Here is a 22706-nt window from a genome sequence, read left to right on the forward strand (position 1 = left end):
ATGATGATGATGATGATGATGATGATGATGATGATGATGATGATGATGATGATGATGATGATGGATCGCAGCGCGTTCCTCAGATCCAGATGTTTCTTTATTCGTGTCATTGAGGTGGCTTCACCAGCTGCTGCTGCCGACCGGACGCAGAGCGGTTCAAAAGTGTCGTGAAGAAGACGATGATAATAATGATGATGACGATGATGATGATGATGATGATGATGATGATGATGTGTGTTATGAGGAAGCTCCGAAAAAACAAGAAGAAACACTAACAACAACATCTGTAGAGGCCCAGCGAGAACGAAAGAAAAGATTCATGTTTAATTCAGTGCTTTTTTGATTTCCTTTCCAAGATATATTCTTGTGACCTCTCAGATTTATCTCGGAGTCCCTCGCAGGGCCCTGACCCTCAGGTTGAGAACCAACAGCTTCAGCCTTTTATCTGCCTTCATTAACTTGGTTGTCGAACGACCTGGAGTCTGAAAATACATCAGCAAAACATCCTCAGTCGTCATCGTTTGAAGGAGGTGACCCTGTTTTTTTTATTTTAACCGTTTCCCATCATGCACCACGGCGGAGTGCATCGAGGCGGGTGCACCGCGGCGTGTAACGAGGCCCTGGCAGTGTTCCTCCGGAGGACATGGCTGCCTGGCCCGAGGCTCTTTGGGAGGGAGGTTTAAGTGGGACGTCCCCCCCCACACCCACCTCCTTCCCCCCACACCCACCTCCTTCCCCCCCACACCCACCTCCTTCCCCCACCTCCTAACCTCCTCCCCCCCAACACACACACACACACACAGCTGGAGGACAGAAAGCCTTCACACAACCGTTAGTTCCTGTAGGAGTTCAGTCTGTGTTCACACGCTGCTCACTTTAACACGCCAGGAAGCAGCTGTTAGCAGCTGTTAGCAGCTGTTAGCAGCTCAAGCTACTAATGTACCAACTAATTTACAGTAAAAGTATTGGTAAATTTAGACTAGCTTAGCACAGACACTGGAAAGAGGAGGGAACTGTTAGCATAGCTTAGCATAGAGAATGGAAGCAGGGGGGAATGTTAGCCTAGCTTAGCACAACCCAATTAAGTGTGAAAAAATGAGGGTGTGAATACTTCCTGTACATTACTAAATATTTGAAACCAATTATTATATGTTTATAGACTATAGATACAAATTTAAATAGGTTTAAGTGTTGCCATGGCAACGACAGTATCGTGAATATTAGTGGATTTCAGCACACGCAGCTCGTGTAATTAGATTCAGTTGTTCGTGTTTCATCTGAACGATAAAGATGTAAATATTAAGCGACCTTCAGGGAATCCCTGCATGCAGCACGCTGCAACCGTGTGTGTGTGTGTGTGTGTGTGTGTGTGTGTGTGTGTGTGTGTGTGTGTGTGTGTGTGTGTGTGTGTGTGTGTGTGTGTGTGTGTGTGTGTGTGTGTGTGTGTGTGTGTGTGTGTGTGTGTGTGTGTGTGTGTGTGTGTGTGTGTGTGTGTGTGTGTGTGTGTGTGTGTGAGTGTGTGTGTGTGTGTGTGTGTGTGTGTGTGTGTGTGTGTGTGTGTGTGTGTGTGTGTGTGTGTGTGTGTGTGTGTGTGTGTGTGTGTGTGTGTGTGTGTGTGTGTGTGTGTGAGAGAGAGAGAGAGATCTATTTTTAGAAAGCTCGTCTTTCTTGGAGGGGATTCTGGGGTCTATTTTTTGCTGAGGGTCCTGATAGTCTGCACCATTTAACATCAGGGGGGGGGAGGGGGCAACGAGGAGGGGGTGAGGGGGGGGGGGACGCTAAATGAGAAAATGCAGCAGTTTAGCCGTCGGTGCTTCACAGCTTCAGCAATTAGGGCGGCGTGGAGCATCAGTGCATCCTGCAGACCGACAAACGGACCCCGAAGATGCTGACATGTACCGCCCCCCCCCCTCCCTCTGGCTCCCCTCACTAATGGTACGACCCAAAATATAAAAATAAAATAAATCCTGTTATAGAGGAAGCAACCTTGCTTTGCCCTCCAGCCGGCAGAAAAACACACTTCATTTTTAACACCTGTATTTGTTCGGCGCGTCACAGCGAACCTGCTGATGTCACATGAATCATTAGTTCATCATTTATTCATCTTTAATCCATTTTTATTTATTTTTGGTGGGAACACTTTTATTTTACAGCTAATGTGTTGTGCAGGTAATTGTCTGTAAAACCTTCCTCATAGTTTCATAAAAATGTCCTTCTATTTATCTGTAAATGTTTAGTTTGATCCTGATTATAACAAACAGGAGAAACTCTGTTCTGATGTTCTTTTCAACTTTTTTTTTTTTTTTTAAAGAAAATGAGTAAATTATGTTTTAAATAACTGAAAATTGGTTGATAATCTAAATATTTGATGCTAAATTTTAACTTCCTTTAAATTAAATGTTGAATTAGCTCATACTTGCTGATTAATTCATTACTCAAAACTTTATTCTCCATATGTTTGGTGTACTTGCCTCTAGACAGATTTACCAAAATAGTTTGTTAATTGTAATTTACAGCTGAATTGCTGTGCACTGACTTTTTTTGTTTACTTTTGTTTTGTTCCTAAAGTGTTAAGTTAATGTTAGTGTTAATTTTCCCCATAATTTAAAAAGGAAATTGAAATATCTGTCTACATATTAAACTATTTAGCTGTAAATTACAGGTTATTTTCTGACTTTCTGTCGTGGTTTAACTTTAAGGATCGTTTCTGCAGCTCCGATCGATGTTTCTGCTTTTAAACCGTCTGAGAAAGGGAGAAAACCAAGAAGCTCAACAGGCTGCAGAGGAAAAACTCTCTGAGGCCTTAGTCTGTTAATGAAATGCTTCCTGTGAGGCCGCCGAGCCCGAGGTCACGGGGTCATGGGGTCATGGGGTCACGGGGTCACGGGGTTACGCGGGGTAATGTGACGACTCCGGCTCGATTAATGACCGCAGGCCATCTTCAAATGGACGGCGGCGTCATTGGATTACCGGCTAATCCCGGCGGAGATTTGGGAGATGAGAGAACTTTAAAGTAAAGATTAGTCGTCTCACGGCCTCGCTGACACCGAGCCGGGAACTCGTCCCCGACGGCCGGTCTCGATTACACTGATTGTGAAAGTGAAATCATCTTGTCGACGTGTCCGATGGCAAAAAAAACCTGCAAAACAAAGAATCCCGATGAGGTCGAAATTCAGCTTCATTTCAGTGAATTAACCAACGTCATCAAATCACCTGGTAAAATAATAATTTAGCTCATAGAGTATTTTTTAGCTAAAAAGTGGTAAATGGCTCAAAGTAAATACTTCGTTAGCTCGGTGGTGTTTTTTCCGTTCGTCGTCTTGCAGCCGGTTTCTTCTGTAACGGATCTGCAGCTCTGACTCATTATTTTTGAATGACGAGTTTATCAGCTGGATCTACACGACTCTGCAAACAGGAGTCAAACAGTTTGAATACGTTACGACTTCATGGCTCCCGTTACCCACGACAACGTGCCTGATGTGAAATCAGTTAAAAATTCATGTTAGACGGATGAATTGTGTAAAATGTATAAATGAAACAGAAATTCAGAATCGACCTTGAACCTGCATATTGATAAGAAGTCCGGTTATACATTTGAGCACAGTTCATTTATTTATTAAACATAGGTGGTAGAAACATAAAGCCTCGTTAACTTTAATAAACATTATGTCATATTATACAAATCATTTACAACATTGCAGTACATGAAAGAGAAAGAAAAGGCCACATTAAACGTAGTCACAACTAGTATTCAGAATGACTCTGTTGTGCAGAAACAGTTTGTACGATCCGAGCCGGACGGATACGAAGGGCTCGTTTTTTCTCTTGAACGTTAACACCTGTCGAACAGCGACACACAGATACTCAAGTTAACAAAAATAAAATCTATCATTAGAGATTTTTAACACTGAAGACACAAGTTGAGGTTTTGCAGACAGATATTTTGTTCTTCTTCTGTTTGTTTCAGCAGTGCAGAAGCAGGAAAAACAGCACGAACACAGTTCAGTGAGTGAAAACACGACCGACCTCAAACACATGGAGACAAATCGCAGTTGGTACTCATGCCGGTAAAAGTCCACCACGCTTATTTTTTCTTCTTCTTCTTTTTCTTCTTCTCAGTCTAACAACTTTGTGAAAAAAATTATTTCAGTTACACTTTTTTATTTGGAATTTTTCTTTACTTTTTCCGATTTTAAAAAATATATAATTTTTTTTCTGGAGCTTTAATACATTACTCAAATGTTACCAATTACTCTTTTATTATCGTTTTTTTTTTTTATCAAGTTTACAAACAACCAAACTAACTTTATATGTTAAAATGTACGTGTACATTGTTTCAGTTATCATTAACAAAAATAACCTTGGTCATAAATCAAATGTGTGTGTGTGTGTGTGTGTGTGTGTGTGTGTGTGTGTGTGTGTGTGTGTGTGTGTGTGTGTGTGTGTGTGTGTGTGTGTGTGTGTGTGTGTGTGTGTGTGTGTGTGTGATATACATTGACTGTGGGGGGGGGTCAGGGACTCTGACTGCATTACACGGTAAAAACAAAATATTTTTGTACTTTTGTAAACTAAATTATGCAGCAAAATGTGTAAATACAAAAAAAGTGACCATAATTGAGATAAATGTTACACTCATGATAAAGTAAAACATTTGTAATCTACAATAAAAAAAAATGTAACTACAGAAGCTCAGAGAGGACATGACCGCAAGTCATTTTTATTTCTGTAATCCAAATCTTAAAGTCGTGATGCATGTAATTTTTTTTATACATTTTTGCAAAAACAAAAAACCATTACAATTTTCTAAAATAATTAGCAGCAGTTTTGGCCTCTTTGAGCTTCCATAGTTTTATTTTTTTCTTCGGCACTTTTTCTCTCAATACACCAACCAGGAAGACCGTTTACTGTACATTCAATACATTAATCTACAATACACTATTTCTATGTGCAACTAGTCGGTTGCGTCCCTACAGTGCTAATATAAATACACACTTTCTTCTTCTATGGTACTTCGGATGCATTTAACAGGGTTAATAACTGAATTGATTATGATTAAGGCACTATCAACTTTTTTTTATTTATGCACAGATATGAACAACCAGACAAAAATCACCTTTGCTGATGATATTGTACTTTTCATGCATTATTGCTTATTAATAAATAACTGTGGTTGCTGCATGTTTCTACGTGACATCTGCTGGTTTTCTGTCTATGGCGAATCTCACAACACAATTTCAACAAACACATTAATATTCTCATGATCTGCACTTAAAAGAAGAGTTTTATTTAAAAGAAGAAAGGAAGGTAAAGGCTGCGGGTTTGGTCTCGGTCGTAACGGATTCCCTTCAAGCACTCACTTTTACCTTCAACATGTAATGAGGTGGGAAACTGTGGACAGAAACTACGGGTGCTGACGAGGCAAAAAAATAAGCTTATGTCAAAAGATTTTCTCACTTTATGTTGTCGATATTTTGTGACAAACTCAGGTTGGTTGTTGGTTTGTGTCAAATTCTGGGACTCTTTGAAAGGACAAATATTTCCAGTCATAAACATCAGACCAAAATATAAATATTTGTGGACTTTTGTTTTTTATGTAAGCTGTCAAATTTTCCTTGTTGTACTTTGTGTTTTTGATTTTTTTTTTTTTCCAGTGTTATTCTACATTTAAAATTCAGGATATTGTTATTACATGTATGTTTTTATACTTGTAATTTATTTAATGTATTATAATCAGACGGAGTTATATTTTGAATGGATGAATGAAGCACCCCCTTTATGAAGTGTGGCTGGCAGGAGGAGGTTGGGGTGGATGGAGGGTGTCCAAAGCCAAATATTTTACTGATATTTAACTTGTAAAAGTGTCATCAAAAATGTTTCCTCGTTATGATGATAAACGCGTTATCCAGTCACAGTTACAGTTAATTTAACACGTATTTGCTGATAACATTTTATTTCCAGGAGACAGTGAATGAAAATTTTACCACAAGAAAACCACAAATTTAAATAATGAACCTATGACCTTCTGTAAAGCGTGTACACTATCAGCTTAACAGAAACTTAAATGTCTCCTTTAAGTCCTTTTATTTTTGTTATGTTTTTCAGACGACAAACAACTTCCTGTTTGGAGGCGGATTTCGAAGCGCCGCCCCGTCATGAGAGCAGCGAGGAACCTCAGGATGGATGAAGGAAACACACTCTCCACAGTTTAAATCCAGCCTGACTGTTCTCATGAAGATGTTAATGGGACATAAAACACACACTGGAAACAAAAAGTGACACATCAACATGTGTCGTCACGCGAAACACATGAAGATCGATCAGGCTTTAAGATTTATTTTATCAAAAATAGATCACAATTGAAGATTGTCAAAATAAAACATGGCATCAATCAAGTGGAAATTAAAAAAAGACAAATCATAATGCGTTTCTCTTCCACACTGAAGTGCCCAGATTTCAGGAATCACTATTGCTTTTTCTCATTTCTGCGTGAAGACGACTTGATGGTGAAGTATGAAGCATGAAAACATCACAGCAGATGTTACATGAGGTGGTGAAAGATGAGGGACTGGACCGACTATAGTCATCGGGAGTGTGTGTGTGTGTGTGTGTGTGTGTGTGTGTGTGTGTGTGTGTGTGTGTGTGTGTGTGTGTGTGTGTGTGTGTGTGTGTGTTGGGGGGGGGGGGCTGTGTCATTATTGCACGTACAGTATGCAGAACACATTAATCATCACCACTAATGCCCAGTCGCAGCTCATCAGCGCCTCCGTCACACACGTCTCCCTCGGCTGTTTTTTATGCTGAAGCCAAGCAGATTTATAACGAGACCGAACTGCATCGCGCTGATCACCAACACCACGTTTGGGGAAACATTCTCGTCCACCCATCTTCCCCGGAGTCAGAAGTTGAATTTGATGCACTTTTAACGAGTGATGATACCACTTGTCAACAGCAGGGGGCGCTGTGCAAAGATTGTGTATAACAACTGGACATTGCTTCGTAGCCTTCAACAGTTTTGACGCTCAGTTTCAGGAGGCCTAATTTGTAAACATGTTTATTTCTGCTGTAAAGTTTTAACATGTGGGTCTCGATCTTTGGAGCCAGCCTCTAGTGGCCCTTCGAGGAACTGCAGTTTCCAGGTGTAATTTTTTTAGCTGTGGATGTTGCTGCTTTGTTTATTATTAACAATACTAGTTTTATAAAGATAAAACCAAAACTAGTGTTTGACGTGAACTGGCCTCTTCATGCATTCAGCCAGCGCTCCTCGAAAAGAAAATATTCATGCAGAAATAAACCAAACGCAATTTGTAAGCACCAAATACAACTCAACAATTGTTTTATCTCGTAATTAGTTTCCAGTGTATCATTATTTAATGTTTAACATGTTTCAGTAGCTTTTCTTCACGGGGTAATTCGAAGGACACGGCACCAACGGCTCCGATGCTAACTGATGCTACATTTTTGTTTTGACAATTTAAACGTTAAAGCTCAGAAATAATCAGCGATTAACCGATAAGGAAAATAACCGTTAGTTTCAGCCCGAAACCAAACAATTGTGGTGGATAACTGATGACATGCATGAAGCATGTGACTTCAAAAATAACACCCTCTTGGAATATTAGCGCCACCTGCTGTTTATCTCAATGAATTAACTCGTTTTACATTTTTGCTGCTTTTCTTGAAGTTTGGTTGAAATCTTTTGCTGCATTTTGTTGGAAACTTGTGATTTCCTCATCTGATCCTGAAAAAAACAGAATGACAGATTTCCCAAACTGCGTTTTTTTCGCTCCTAAACATTCATGAAACGTTCGAACCCCGGCGGGTGAAACATCCGACCGCTTTAGGCTTTTCAGGGTTTTTTTTTAAGACGAGCCGCTCTGCAAAAACATTATTGCCCTTTAAATCAACACATAACTCAGAAACAGTCACATTCACTCACACTTCACATTTCACAAATAAATTAACAAGATGTGCAAAAAAGAAAAGCTGAAGCTGGACGACCTCGGATATTAAATTAATAAGGTCAATATCAGCTTCATTTACATATTAAACTCTACTTCAGGAGTTGGGGAAACATTTCCACTGCTGTTCTCTCATTTCAGATTCTTGAAGTTATTAAATGGCAGTTTGTAGAGCGTTTGGGTTGGTTGAACCTCACCAGGTAACTCCAGGTGTGATGACATGTGATGGAGGGACACCAGCGTCATCCAGGCATTAATAAAGCTTCTGTCGTTAATGAGCGGACACTGAGGTAGATGTTACTGATATAACAGATATACAGCATTCTGATCAGAAACCCAAAAACAGTCAGAAACATTCAGAAAAATCAGATGTCTGCGATAAATGCATCTTTTGTTTTCTTCTTCCCCGTATTTTTTCCTGCACAAACATTCCTCTCGGAGGGACAGACGTCTTATCGGAGCTGCTTTTGTTTTTACCAAGGCAAAAATTAAAATCAAAAAAATCAAATCAAAACACGTTAGCAAAAATGGTCAAAATCGACAAAATAATTAACCAATTCCTCCGCATATAAAACTTATACAGTAAGATACTTTAAAAAATAGAGATTTACCAGTGGAACAGAATCGCTTCAGAATATGTCGATGACTTGTTGATGTTGTTCCCGTTTGTTTTTCTTCTGCTCACATGCTCTAACTTTCCAAGCATGCAATAATATGTTTTGGTTTAAATATGATATGCAACGTACAGACGGGAGTCACACGGTCGTCTTCTCTACGACGAGGAAAATACACATAGCGGGTGATTCAAGTAACGTTTGTGTCGTACCTCAGAGTTTTTACCGCAGTGTCGCTCTGTGCAAAAACAATCAGTCCGGGCGCCCTCTGGTGGCGGGAAGGCATCTCGTCGCTCCGAGTTTTCCTGTGACAGTTTTTTTTATCCAGAGTTTGTTTTGTTTCACCTTCAACAGAGGAAGCATGAAGAGGAGGAGGAGGAGGAAGGGCGTCGTACTCTTGGCGTTTGACGAGGCTCGTCGTTCTTCCCCTGAAAAAAACCCCAAAAAAACAGTGGCGGTTAACAACAAAGTTGGTCTGTGAGAACAGACTGGATATAAAAGAGTTTGTAGCTTCAGGTCTGTAAAATGGTTCTGATCCAGAAGTGTCTTCAGCTGCAATACCAGCGAGTGCCACTAGAGGTCGGCTCCAAAAAGCCTCCGGCTCCATAGACTCCCATTCAACTTCTGTCATCAAATCCAAAGTGAATAAAATGTGTCCATCAGTTATCTCAGTGTTGTTAGCTAAAGTCACTCCTTCTTATTAGTTTTTAAATCAAAATATTGTTCTCCGTAGAAACACGGCAACAGACTGTCTTGGAAAAATTCTGATGAACAGAGATGAGTTTTTAATTGATGTGAGGAGACGAACTTTAAGGATTTAACTTGACGGGATGTTTTTTGTCCCCAACATGTGACGGGTCACATGTCGGATGTTTGGCGTCTCTTTTTGATTATTTTACTCGACTTTGTGGTGATTTTGCGAGTTTGTCATCGTCTCTTTAGTTGTTTTGTATCGTTTTGTTCATTTGGTTTGACTTTTTGAGGTCATTTAACTTCTCTTTTGGATTATTTCACCTCTTTTTGTAGCCATTTTTGCTTCTTTTTCGGTGTCAATTTGCGTCCTTCGTTTTTAGTTATTTTGTTGACTGAACCTAAAATTTCCACATTCATCTTCTGTAAACTTGTTTTTTTTTTGTCGCCCAGAGGACGCTAAGTTTTCCCACAATGTGACCGTGTCAGCAGATTTATGTCCCCACAACATGAGTAATACCAGCGCGCACACAGACTCCAGGCCATCCTCCATCACCACAGTCACATGCTGAGGAAGCAGAGCCAAGGACAGGACGAAGCAGCAGCCATCACTTCCTGTTTGTTCTGACCCGATTACACACGGCAACTTACAGCGAGACCGAGGACTGGGGACACCACGGTGGTCCAATCAGAGGACGAGCCTGATTATTACACTATTCTCACTCATGTCTCGGAGAAAAAATAATTTTTAAGGAAAGGAAACAGTTGGAAAAATGTTTGAAAAAGAGACTTCACTTTGTGAAAACATTATTTAATAAAAAAGTGGTGCAAAGCCAGGAACACTGAGCGTAAACACCCGGGGGGCCTGTGAAGCTTTATTCCTGCCAGAGACCCCGTAGACCTCAGATCCACTGGTGGGAAGTTATTTGCAGCCACAGAAAGTAGGAAAAAAGCTTCAGCAGACAGGAAGTGATGAGTTGAACCAGGACAAGCAAGCAGCCGGTGAGCTGGACCAGAAACAGAGGCGGTCAAACCAGCTGTGTACTGCATGTGATTTGTAAAATAATCCAGTGAAACTGCTCCCTGCGTTTTGTCGAGCTTCACTTCACTCCAGCACATTCTGCAAGGTATTATCAGCTGGCATCTTCAGGCATGGCTGCACATTTTTCCGTGCGCTAACCGCTAAAAATAGCCCGTTCTCCAGGAAGAGAGCGTATAGGGATGTCAAGTATTAATCAATATCAAAGTCGCTGATTAGGTTTGATTTACCGGCATCAGCTGACGGAGGTCTTAAATAATAAAGTAAACTGTTTTCGTGGACCCACATAGTAGAATTAAAAACCACATCTCCATTAAACCGAAGCAGCGCTCTGCACAGGCATAAAGTTAAAGCCATAACCTCAATTTAACCTGATTAATCTGACCCTAACCTAACCCTAACCTAACCCTAACCTGATCCTAACCTGATCTTAACCTAACCCTAACCTGATCCTAACCTGACCCTAACCTGATCCTAACCTGACCCTAACCTGATCCTAACCTGACTCTAACCTGATCTTAACCTGACCCTAACCTGACCCTAACCCAGTCTTAAACCTGAGTTTAACCTGATATGAACCCCATCTTAATTTAAACTTGATCCTAACCTGACATTAAACCAACCTTAATCGAAGCCTCACCTAACCTGAATTAAAGCCGGTTCCAACTCAAAGCTAACCCGGTCTTAACCTGAATTTAACCCAACCTTAACTTGACTGTAATATAACCCTGATTTAACCTTAACCCAACAAAACTGAGACTATTCTAATCCGATGTTGAACCAACCTTAACCTGATCTTAATCTAACCTTTACTTGACCCTACTATGAAACTGACCTACTATGAACCCAACCTAATCCAATCTTAATTTGAATTTAATCCAATCCTAACTTGACTGTATCCTAAACCTCACCTAACCTTAACTCCACCTCAACCTGAATCTGACCTGTGTAATTCAAAGTTGAACCAACCTTAACCTGACCTTTCCTTGACCTTAAACTGATATTTCCTTGACCTTAAACCATCCTTGAACTTGACCATTCACTTAAAATGAACTAAATCCAGCACTAACCTGATGCTAACCCAATTTAACCCGATTTTAAACCAACCCTAACTTGACTGAAATCTAACCCTGATTAAACCTTAGCCCAAACACAACCTGAGCTGAGTTTAATCTGACGTTGAACCAACCATAACCTGATCTTAACCTGATCTTAACCCGACCTTTCTTTTTTATAGAACTCAAACTGTTTTTACAATTTTACAAAAATTTGACCAAAAGCATTCCAGTATTTTCTTGCCTTTTCAAGAGCTTTCAGCTGTACGACATGGTCTGTTTGTCATGAAGTGGAAAGCGTATCGGGTTGCGTGGTGGTGGTGGTGGTGGTGGTGGACGAGGTGGTGTAACTCTCTGCAGGCCTCCGCAGGCTTCAGGACAGATTCCTTCAGCAGTGACAGAGACACTAACAATAGCTGTCAGAGTGTAACTCTGCCCCGTCAACAGCAGCCGTGTCATCCGAGGGGAAACCTGTTTACCTCCAACTGTACCGGCTGCATGCATATGTTCAGAGAGGACATGGAGGGGAGGGGGGGAAAGGGGGGGGGGACTAAAAAGGAGGCCCGAGGCGACGCGGTCAGTCAGCACGATGCTCGTTGGAGCTGTCGTGTCCATGGTGTTACGTAACGTGAGACGGTCATACAACACGCCAAGAACACGCCAAGAACACGGCTTCCTGTCCCGCACGTCTCCTCCCTACAACCATGTTCAACAAAATGATGCTCAGACACGGTCACATGACATCCTCGATGAGTTATTTACAGGATGCATCACTGAGGGGTCACAACAATAACAATAACAACAACAACAACAACAACAAAACAGACTCATCTGTCAGCGTTCCCAAACTCACAATACGATTAATTTCTATATCTAACGCAGACTTGAAGGTCCCGTTCTCGTGGTGCGTTCATGAGCAACTGGGAAGTGGGAAAATCCACCCGAACGCCCGTCAAAATCGGAATATCCATCAAGGAAAGTCTGAAGTTTTGAAAAGAAACTTTGATGTTACTCAACGTGGCAAAAATAAGTCGCTTTATAGTTCATTTGGGTCGTATTTAAATGAGAGCAGGGTGTCGTGATGTTAAACAATACTTCAGTTGAGTTGAGTTTTTTTATGTTTCCTTCTTTTGTCTTCACTCTTCAAATCTCTTTTTCTCATCTGTAGAACTGAATTTAAACGTATTCGCTGCATTAAGTTTTAATATTCAGTCTTTTATTGACACCTTTGTGCTGTTTTTCTGATGAAGTCTGGATGATGCAGTGAACGTCCAGCTGTCTGACAGCTGCAGAGAACAGCTGCTGCCTCCTGCAGGCCGGCAGCGGTACTGTATGTTTACAGTTCTGCAGCAGTGTTTTTATCAGATTTATTTAAGTTTCTTCAACTTAAAATAACGTAAACTGTATGAAACTATACGTTTATCTGGAGCGGCTGGATGAAGCCTTTCCTGTCGTCTGAAGTGTGTTTGTGTGTTTTTGTTCTTGTTTTGTATTTGATCTGGTTTTAAGTCATCCTGAAGGTCTTTCTGCTCATTTTGCAGTTAGTTTGTGTCTCTGCAGTCGTTTTTTCTGCCTGTCGAGTCGTTGTGAGTTCAGAGTGCTGAAACCTTTTGGTTGTGTTGAATCTGTTTGTATTGATTTTGAAGTTGCGTCGTGTGTCTTGGTTCTTGTTTTGCATCTTTATGGTCGTTCTCGTGCGTCTTTGTCGTCTTCGCAGTCGTTCTGCGTTCCTTACTTGTTGTTTTGAACGTGTTTGTAGTCGTTTAGAAGTCGATTTGTTTCCTTTGTCGTCTTTGCGGTTGTTTTGTGGTCATTTTTAAGTTGTTCTGTTGATCTTTCTGCTCATTTTGATTAAAGTGTTTTCTGCTCCGTCTGTCTACAAACAAAACTACCGAAACTTTTTATTATTCTGAGTTTGTCGGTGTGACCAAAGAATCAAACTCCAAATAGTTCATAATTTTGTTTTAAAATTTATTCCTCATCTTTGTTTAAGACTTTGTTTCTGGTTTAAAGACAAATAATCCAGTTTTTATCATCTTTAACTTGACTTTGTTTCTGAGCTCTGATTGTTGAAAAGCTGCTTGAACTGTTGACATTTGATCTAAAAGTCGTTCTTCACCTCCTCTTCAGCTCTCCGGAGCTTTTTTGGCCTCTTTTAGCTCCTAGTTTTGAACATGTGACCTGCTGAGCAGCAAACAGCAGAAAGACTCATTTAGAGACGAGCTGCTGAAACGTGGAGGAGAAACTGTTTGTTTGTTTGTTCTGCTGCCACCAAGTGGTGAAAATAAGGAACTGATTGCTGCTTCACAAACAGCTTGACTGTTTTTATTAGGGACAATTCTTGTCTTTGAATTCTTTGAATTCACATTATTCACGTTTTAACCCGAACCCTGATGAATCCTCAGTGGACGAGTTATTCACCTGAATTTGGTGTTTTTTGTTTTTTTTATATAATTATTGTGTACGGGATCAATAGGTGTCAAAAAACAGCTGTGATGTTTGTTGTTTTTTGCACCTATTTAGTTAGAAAATGATTCTCTGAACCGAAGTCCTCAGAATATTTTGTGTTGATCTTGACTTTTTGACTCGCTGCTGATTGGTCAGAACATCCCAAACAGGAAGTGGCTACTCACAAAACAAAGTGGAAACAAACATCAGCGTCAGCTTTCACAAACTCACCTCCATCAGGACCAGAATCTGACGGTCGTCTGGGTCGAACATCCGTCAGTCTGCGTCGATCCGTCCACGTTAAACATCCGTCCGTCCAAACGTCGGTTAATAATCCACCAATCAGGACGCAGAGCGTTTGACCTTCACAGTGAAAACGTCTTTATTCCATCAGTTGGTTTAAACATTCCCCGTTCAGAGTGACGGTTCGTCCCGTGATGGCCAGGAGAGTTTAAGGTGCTGTAGATGCAGAGCTGACGAGCGTACGGAGAGCTCAGCGGGCCAAACGTTTCACTGAGCAGGTAAATCTGGGGCGAGTCGATCGGGTCCGACCGGAAACGATCGGTTCGTATCGGGACGAGAGCTTCGATTGGTCAATTAACCGGTGACACGTTTGTGAGTCGTCTATGGAAGGACAAACGTGCAACAATAATTCTAATTTATACGCTGTTCAATATCTGAAGCTGACTTTTAAATACAGCCGGATTTATAACGTCAAAATATTTTATTTTGAAACCCATCTGACTTCCTGTTTAGTTTTTTTTGTTTTGCATTTTAAAGAAAACGTTTTCTTGAGTTTTGGATCACATCACATGATCTTCATCAGTGGCTTTTAATTTGTATGTTTTTTTTTACTTTTATCTGCTTGAAATTCGCGACCTGAATTCTTTTTTTTATACATTGGACCACTAAAGCTTCCATATAATATGTCAACCCTTAAAAAACAGGGTTTTTTTGTTGTTTGTTTTTTAAATATGCTCAGTCTAAAAGTCAGCTGGGGACCATAAATCATTTAATTCAGATGGGTTTCAATGTTTAATATTTCAGTGTTATAAGCACCTGAATGAATTTGGAATATTTTTGCCTTTTTTTTGTCTCCATACAACAAAAAACAAGATGAATGCATCTCAGGCAGAAGTTTCTTGTATGTTTCCCTCAATTTTCTGCACAAAAAATATTGTTTTGTTCACATATTGTTCTTTTTTTCCTCAAATATTAATATCTATATTACATATATCAGTATTGGTCGAGGTCTGAAACATCAAAAATATTATTTTAATAAGCTATTAATGACTATTTATTACATTTAAATCCCGTTTGTCAGGGGATGTTTGAGGCAGGTCGGCCGCGTGGCTGTAAATATCTGTGAGAGGTGATGTGTTCAGGTTCAGCTGGTGGAGTCAGACAACATGGAGGCTTCCACAACATGGTGGTTTTTTCGTGGCTTTCGCCGAGTCGCCGCCGTTTCAGCCTGCATCCTTTCACTCCCGCGGCAGACGATACAGAAAAGTCTAGAAGGGTTGCTATAGAAACTGCATCCACCGACGACGTGCAGCGTTGCTCCGCAGCCACACGGAGGCGCTGTTGGTTTAGGAAACGCTGCTCCTGAGTTCATAATATCATTTAATTTTTTTACACAGGCTCAAATCTGTGTTGATACCCTGGAGCACGTGCCCTGACTTTTGTCTGCAGGCTCCTTAAACAGAAACCTGACTTGAATCGGTTTGTTTTTATTTTAGGAGGATCAGTTCTTCCAGCTGCACATCATCTGATCCACCACTGAGCTGAGTGGAAAATACATGACAGGTGTGTGTGTGTGTGTGTGTGTGTGTGTGTGTGTGTGTGTGTGTGTGTGTGTGTGTGTGTGTGTGTGTGTGTGTGTGTGTGTGTGTGTGTGTGTGTGTGTGTGTGTGTGTGTGTGTGTGTGTGTGTGTGTGTGTGTGTGTGTGTGTGTGTGTGTGTGTGTGTGTGTGTGTGTGTGTGTGTGTGTGTGTGTGTGCGTGCGTGTGTGTGTGTGTGTGTGTGAGAGTGTGTGTGTGTGTGTGTGTGTGTGTGTGTGTGTGTGTGTGTGTGTGTGTGTGTGTGTGTGTGTGTGTGTGTGTGTGTGTGTGCCACCGCGTGCCTCCTGCATCAGTCTGTAAATTTAGATGAACTCGGTCCTGTGCTGAGTCTCCTTCAGACAGACTGAAAATCAAATGTAAACTTTAAACCTGGGTCAGGTGGGGTTCACTGAGAAACGATGATGATGATGATGATGATGATGATAAAGTGCTACATGTGGCTGAAGTCTGAGCTGCTGTCCTGACTCATGGCGGTGATGGAAGACAGTTTCAGGGTGAATTATAATCCTTTCCTGCTGTGATTGAAATGATTCCTTTGATGGCAGAAATGAGGAGCTTCAGGTCTGAACTCGGACGCTCGGTGTTTGCGGCTCATTCATACGTCGGTGAGCTTCCCGGTGTAGGCTCCTTTGTGCGGGCTGCAGTTGGTGTACTTGATGGAGTCCGCGTCCTCGCTGTCCAGGTACTCGGACTTGGACAGGGACGGCCTGCTGTCGCTCTCCTTGAACTCCCCGAACGTGACGTGCGGCTGCTGGCCGCAGGTCACGTGCGTGTACTGGAACTGCTCCTCGTGCTCCGTCTCCCGGTGGTAGAAGTAGTTGAAGTTGGACACGATGACCGGCACCGGCAGCGCGATGGTGAGCACGCCGGCGATGGCGCACAGAGATCCCACGATCTTCCCTCCGATGGTCACCGGACACATGTCGCCGTAGCCCACCGTCGTCATGGAAACCACCGCCCACCAGAACGCGTCCGGGATGCTGGAGAAGCCCGAGTCCGGGTCGTCGGTCTCCGCGAAGTACACGGCGCTCGAGAAGAGGATGACTCCGATGAAGAGGAAGAAGATGAGGAGGCCGAGCTCGCGCATGCTGGCTTTCAGAGTCTGTCCCAGGATCTGGAGCCCCTTGGAGTGTCGGGACAGCTTGAAGATCCGGAAGACCCGGACCAGGCGGATGACCCGGAGGATGGCCAGGGACATGGCCTGCTGCCCGTTGCCCTGGTGCTCCGCCAGCTCCAGACCCAGCGTGATGAAGTACGGCATGATGGCCACGATGTCGATGGTGTTCATGATGTTCTTGAAGAAGGCGGGCTTGCTCGGGCACGCGAGGAACCGGACCAACAGCTCGAAGGAGAACCAGATGATGCACAGCGTCTCCACGATGAAAAACGGGTCCGTGAACGGGTTGGGCTTCTTGGCGCGCGCGGTTCCGTTCACCGGCAGCAGCTGCTCGTCAAACGTCCGGGCCTCCTCCCTGAACTCCGGTAAAGTCTCCAGGCAGAAGATCACGATGGAGATGAGGATGACCAGGACGGAGACGATGGCGATGCCCCGGGCCGGACCCGAACTCTCCGGGTACTCGAACAGGAGCCAGACCTGCCGCTGGAACTCGTTGTCGGGCAGCGGCCGCTCCTCCTCCTTGATGAAGCCCTCGTCCTCCTTGAAGTTCTCGATCACCTCCTCTCCCAGCTCGTAGAACTTGATCTCCTCCATGAAGATATCCACCGGCACGTTGACGGGTCTCCGGAGCCGCCCGCCGGACTGGTAGAAGTACAGGATGGCGTCGAAGCTGGGTCGGTTCCGGTCGAAGAAGTACTCGTTCCTCAGCGGGTCGAAGAAGCGCATCCTCTTGCGTGGGTCTCCCAGCAGCGTGGAGGGGAACTGCGCGAGCGTCTTCAGCTGCGTCTCGAAGCGCAGCCCGGAGATGTTGATGACCACGCGCTCGCAGCACTCCTGGTTCTCGGCTCGCTCCGGGTCGTACACATCCTGGGCCGACAGCGCGGCCAGTGCCACAGTCTCATCCAGGTTCTCCGCGGGCACCACTGTCATGTTTCCCGCTCGCCGCTCCGCTCAGTTCCCCCCACCGACTCCTCCGCGCGTATTGTTTTGGAAACCAGCTGAGCGTCTCCGCGTGCCTTTCTCCTTCTCTGTCCGTGTGTCGGCGTCACGTCTGCGGGTGGGCTTGCATGTTGGTGCCCCCCCGCCGTCTCCCCTCCCTCCACGCTCACCTTGCCCGTCCGCGCGCCGCTGTTAGTCTGGACTCTCTCCTCGGCTGTCACATTCACTGCATTTTAAGCAGGCTTCGCCCTCCTCGCGCTGACGTGTGTGTGCACGCTCTCTCACTGGGGGGAGGGGGGGGGGGGTAAAAACACACACACACACACACACACACACACACACATATGCTCAGCATGAATCTGATCCACGTATTCAGGAAACAAAACGCGCACGAGATGTCACACGGTTTATGAGGATGGTTCTGGAGACGCCGCGTGCACACAGAGAGCCGTGCGTAATGAACCTGTTGTCTCCAGAGTGGCACGAGCTCAAGGTTATCACATGCGTGGTTGTTTACGGTGTGATACATGAGATGAGCATGCAGTGACACTGGAGACGGAGAGCGCGTGGAATGTCATGCACAAGCAGCAGCTCCTCGTGCAGAAATCGTCGTGTTTTCATTCATGATTTGATGCCTAAATGAGTACCTGTGGCTCAGAGGCTCGCGCTCCTCCATCCGCCCCGTCCGTCCATCCAAACAGGACAAAAACACGCGCCGGGGACAAAAAAAACAGACACAAAGACTGAAGCACCGCAATGTCACGAGCTGCAGCCGCTTCACGACAAAACGCTGCTGACGCCGAGCTGCTCCACAAGTTGTGCACGACTGACGAGTGTCATGTCTCCGCCGTGTCTGCTGCAGGCGCGTGGCACCGTGCATGAAAAAAAGCAGGAATAATAGAGAGTTGCCCTCCTGTTTCACGGAGCGTGTCTGAACGGAGGTAAACACTGCTGCGCTGTGCAACAAGTCCAGAGAGGAAAAAAAAACAAAAGACGCTGGTGATGGAAAGAAGGGAGAGTTTTCTGGGCTGCAGCTCAAAGCAGTGACGTGTTTTCCTAAAATAGCTGGATTTCTCCCAGGGCCGCAGGAAAAGTTTCTTTTCCCATGGAATGGCCCGAGGGAGCTGCGAGGGGGAAGAAACACACTAAAATACGAGATGACATGAAAAAGGAAAAAAACTGATTAGCATCTGCAGCCTGAACAGAAAACAGGAGGTGAAAGAGGAGGAGACGTTTTATTCATCCAAGAAAAGCACAACAGAAAATTAAACAAAACAATAACACAAAAACTCAGTTTCAGTTTGTTTGGAAATTAATTGTTTGAATTGTTTATTTTTGTTAAGGAATACACAACTCTGAACATCTTCCCAAAACAGGAAACAGTCCTTTTTCACCTAGTTTATTACGCGGTTAGCCTGATTGGTTGAAGTTGACGCCCTCTAGTGGGCGTATAAATAACGACGATCTGGTGTCCCGGAGAAGTGACTCAGTTCAGATCCCTGGCCTCTAGTCACATGCAAAATAAAACAATATCATTAATGGCAAGTTTTTATGTTGAAAAAGCTGCAATAAATCTAGCTAACTAACCTTAACCCTTTGGGGTCAAAGGTCAAAGGTTGCTGTATCCACATCCTTCCATTCTTATGGACGAGATATTTTAGGACCGCCTCGGGGTAATTCCTTCAAACTTGGTACAAACGTTCACTTGGTCCCAAGGATGAACTGCTCTGATTTTGAAGGTCAAAGGTCACCGTGAGCTCATGTACGTCCCATTCTTGTGAACGTGACGCATCACTGATTGTGTCTTCCACATGTGGTCCGACTGAACATGTGACTCTGATCTAAACTCTGCTGATTGTACAGATTGTCAGGTGAACATATGTGTGTGAAACATCCACCTTTTACAAATCTGTAGCTTCTTCACAGCAACATCCAGGTTTGAAGCATCGTCTGTTGTCATGGCAACAACTTTGGGTTCTATCACAATCAGATTTTATTGGACGATTTCCTTCAAAGTCTTCTCCATAGATATTAAATGAGTCTGGACAGACGTGGAGGAGTTATTTTCTTATTCATTGATCTAATCTCCGCCGACGACTCTGGGGGGCCTCGACGTTTTAATGATGCAACGTTTCCACGGTGACGCCACAGTGGTTCTCATTCACGGCCTCCCCGTGTCTTCGGCTCATTATTCAGCCGCTGATCGTCTGACTCATGCTGAAATCCCGACTTCAGCTGCCTGCAGACGACCTCTGCAGTCTGGCACTACTTCATTTCCTGCATCCTGTGAGCTCATCGCCTCGAACACACATTAAACACACACATTAAACACACACACACACACACACACACACACACACACACACACACAGTCACCAGTTGCCGGCTTCAGACATCTCCTCTCCACATGTTGCGGTGCGGTTTTTAAATGTCACTCCGGCTCTCTGCTGGATTCTCTGGCAGCTCGTCGGCCGTCTTTCTGTCCAGGTTTTTTTTTTTTGCTTCCTGTTGGACGGCCGGACGTCTACGAGGCCTCGAGCTCAAAAACACCCCATAATATCTGTAATGAGGTCACAGTTATGGCCGCGGTTAAACATTAAATGTCACATTAATCTGACAAACGTCCGGCTTCAACAGATCAACAGTTAAAAGGGCAAGTTAGGACGTTCAGTTCCCCAAAACACTGAAGGAAAATCCAAATGATCTCATCTTCTGCATCAATATGCAACTTTATATCCAGATGTACCTCATTTCTAGCGCCCCCTGCTGTGTGGACGCTGGTCTCTTCAGTTTGTTTCTGTGAAAACAAGCTGCTCAGGAACCAAAACTAAAGTCCGTATCAAACAAATTATCAGACACAAATATGTGAAATTAGAAGTTAGTAAGTGCTGCCGATATTTTCTAATCATAAAAGTATCCTCAAAAAACACCTGCTTGGGTTTGTTGTTGAAATGCATCATGGGAGTTGTAGTCCACCACCTTTAACTTCTGTTTTTGAAGGTTTTAACCTGCTGAGTTTGGTGCCGTCCGTCGTCTGAGAACCCGCCCCGTCGGACCGCCTCGTCCTCGGCTCGGTGCTCGTTGGTTCTGAACGTTGACCCGCCAGCACCACTGGGACCTCCAGAACTCATTACCACCGATCACTCCACTCCATCGCCCCCCGTCTAAACATCTCCAGTATGTATGGAGAGTTAGTTTCCCACCCTCCAAAAGCTTCTCCTTGTCATTTTAATGGATGTTCTCAGACACGAGTTCTAAACCGTTCGGTTCTGGATCGCTTAGAGGAGTCTGACATGAGGGATGGCTGAAGTCCTCGAGGGCGTCGGGAACGCTCGGAGCAGGAAAACATGTCGGGATACTCTGAAGAAGTCCAGCAGCACGTTGGCTTATGTAAGATCGTTCACATGCTCAGATCTTTCGCTTTGATAAACCGTAAAAACACAGGAAGTGGAATTCTCCTCCGTGACGATCAGCAGGGAAGAAAACACGTGAACATGTTCACCGAGGGAACCGGCTGTTCGCTCGGTGAAGACAGTTTCACCAACGTTTTCTTCTTTATGATTGGCTGTTAAATGCAGGGGTGAAATATTTCCAGTGTTTGGGGGCGTGGCTGTTTGATTGACAGGCCTGTGTTGAGAGCAGGTTTTCCACCATAAGTGGGCGGGGCGCAGTATTTTAGACTTTTATTTTGAAGAGACAGCGATCGGTTGCTTGTCTGAAGGTGTTCATCACTAATAATCGTCCTCACCGTCGGCCGCTGTCATCTCCTCCGACTACATTCATTGAATCATAAGGACCATGTGACTGATCCCAGACCAGCCTGTTAACTTCGACCGGACCACGGTAGTCACACAGTGAATTTGTGTCTGGTAATATCAGACTATTGAACAGCTGCATTAGAATCTAACGTACAACATTTTCAGCGTTTAATCAGTACGATGGAGCTCCTCGATGCTGCTAGAAAAGATGTCAAACTAAAGCTTGAAGCTTGAAGATCAGAGACGGATCGAACACACTAACGATCGCCGGTTTCATGTTTCAGGGAATCCACAGGACGACTTCACGCCAACCGAGTTACATCTTCATGAGGAGAATCTGACTCCCTGTTAAATATCTCAGCACATTTTGGGAAGATAATCTCATCAGATTTAACAGGAGCTTTGATTCGTGTCGCTGCTGGCCAGTTTTATGAAGAGCAGAAGCTTCAGCAGCGTTCGTATCTCGCTGGAGAATAATTGCTTCTGTGCATCAGGAGGATTTTCTGTTATCGGAGCAGCAGAGAGAAGCTGCGTCTCCTCCTGACACTAATCTTTAATTGAAGTCATTGACACGTCCGGATTCGTTAAGGACCTTTGTACGCCTCATTATAATTATTAACTACGCAGCCGCTGTCAACGAGAAACTTATCAGCTTCAGGAGCGAAGGTTGGACGAAAAGAAAATGTTTCCGTGTGATGTTAGTTATAAAATGTTGGCATTAATCTTCAGGAGCATGTTTTTAACATAACAGATCAATTCCTTCCTGTAAAGCTTCAGATTCAACAAGTCACTGACCTACTGAAGATGTTTTCAATCAGTAAATAACCAAGTATGCAAATAAGTAACATAACACAAAAGTAAACAAATATATATGTAAATAATTAAGGACAATATACAAAGTAAATATGAACGCTCTTAAATATATAAAACTATATTAAGAACTACAATCATGTATATAGAAATACATGTGAACATTGCTAAATATATGTAAATATGTTTACTGGTAATTATAAAAGTAACTGAATAAAGATATATTTAAGGATGTGAGTTAATATATAAACACGTAAATACAGATAAATATGATTAAACATATACAAGTACATACAACTAAAACTAAATATCTAAAGATTTTGGTAATATAAATTTGTAAATACAAAAATAAATATGTGCACAAATGTAAGTTTGCAAATTAATAAACTTATGATTGAATATATAAATTCAATTTTATTTTCTAGGAAAGTTTGTAA

At 43.2% G+C, this 22706-nt stretch overlaps 1 protein-coding gene and 1 long non-coding RNA gene across 2 annotated transcripts; both read right to left on the reverse strand.

The window, feature by feature from the left end:
• Positions 1 to 3599: 3599 nt before the first annotated feature.
• On the reverse strand, positions 3600 to 15689 carry LOC138634036 (uncharacterized). The gene is made up of 2 exons (XR_011311930.1): positions 14036 to 15689; positions 3600 to 9000 (listed from the first exon to the last, which is right to left on the reverse strand). It is a non-coding gene; the product is annotated as an uncharacterized lncRNA (long non-coding RNA).
• A 44-nt stretch (positions 15690 to 15733) lies between these two features.
• LOC138634035 (shaker-related potassium channel tsha2) lies at positions 15734 to 18655 on the reverse strand. Its single transcript, XM_069720628.1, has 2 exons — positions 18349 to 18655; positions 15734 to 17985 (listed from the first exon to the last, which is right to left on the reverse strand). The coding sequence occupies exon 2, from the start codon at positions 17690 to 17692 to the stop codon at positions 16241 to 16243; it is 1452 nt and encodes a 483-aa protein (XP_069576729.1). The 5' UTR covers positions 17693 to 17985; positions 18349 to 18655; the 3' UTR covers positions 15734 to 16240.
• Between the last annotated feature and the right edge of the window lie 4051 nt (positions 18656 to 22706).

The sequence above is a fragment of the Brachyistius frenatus genome, unplaced genomic scaffold (assembly GCF_029030835.1).
Source record: "Brachyistius frenatus isolate BFR_SWC_R1_liver_20210118 unplaced genomic scaffold, ASM2903083v1 Contig_244, whole genome shotgun sequence".
Taxonomy (NCBI): Eukaryota; Metazoa; Chordata; class Actinopteri; family Embiotocidae; genus Brachyistius; species Brachyistius frenatus.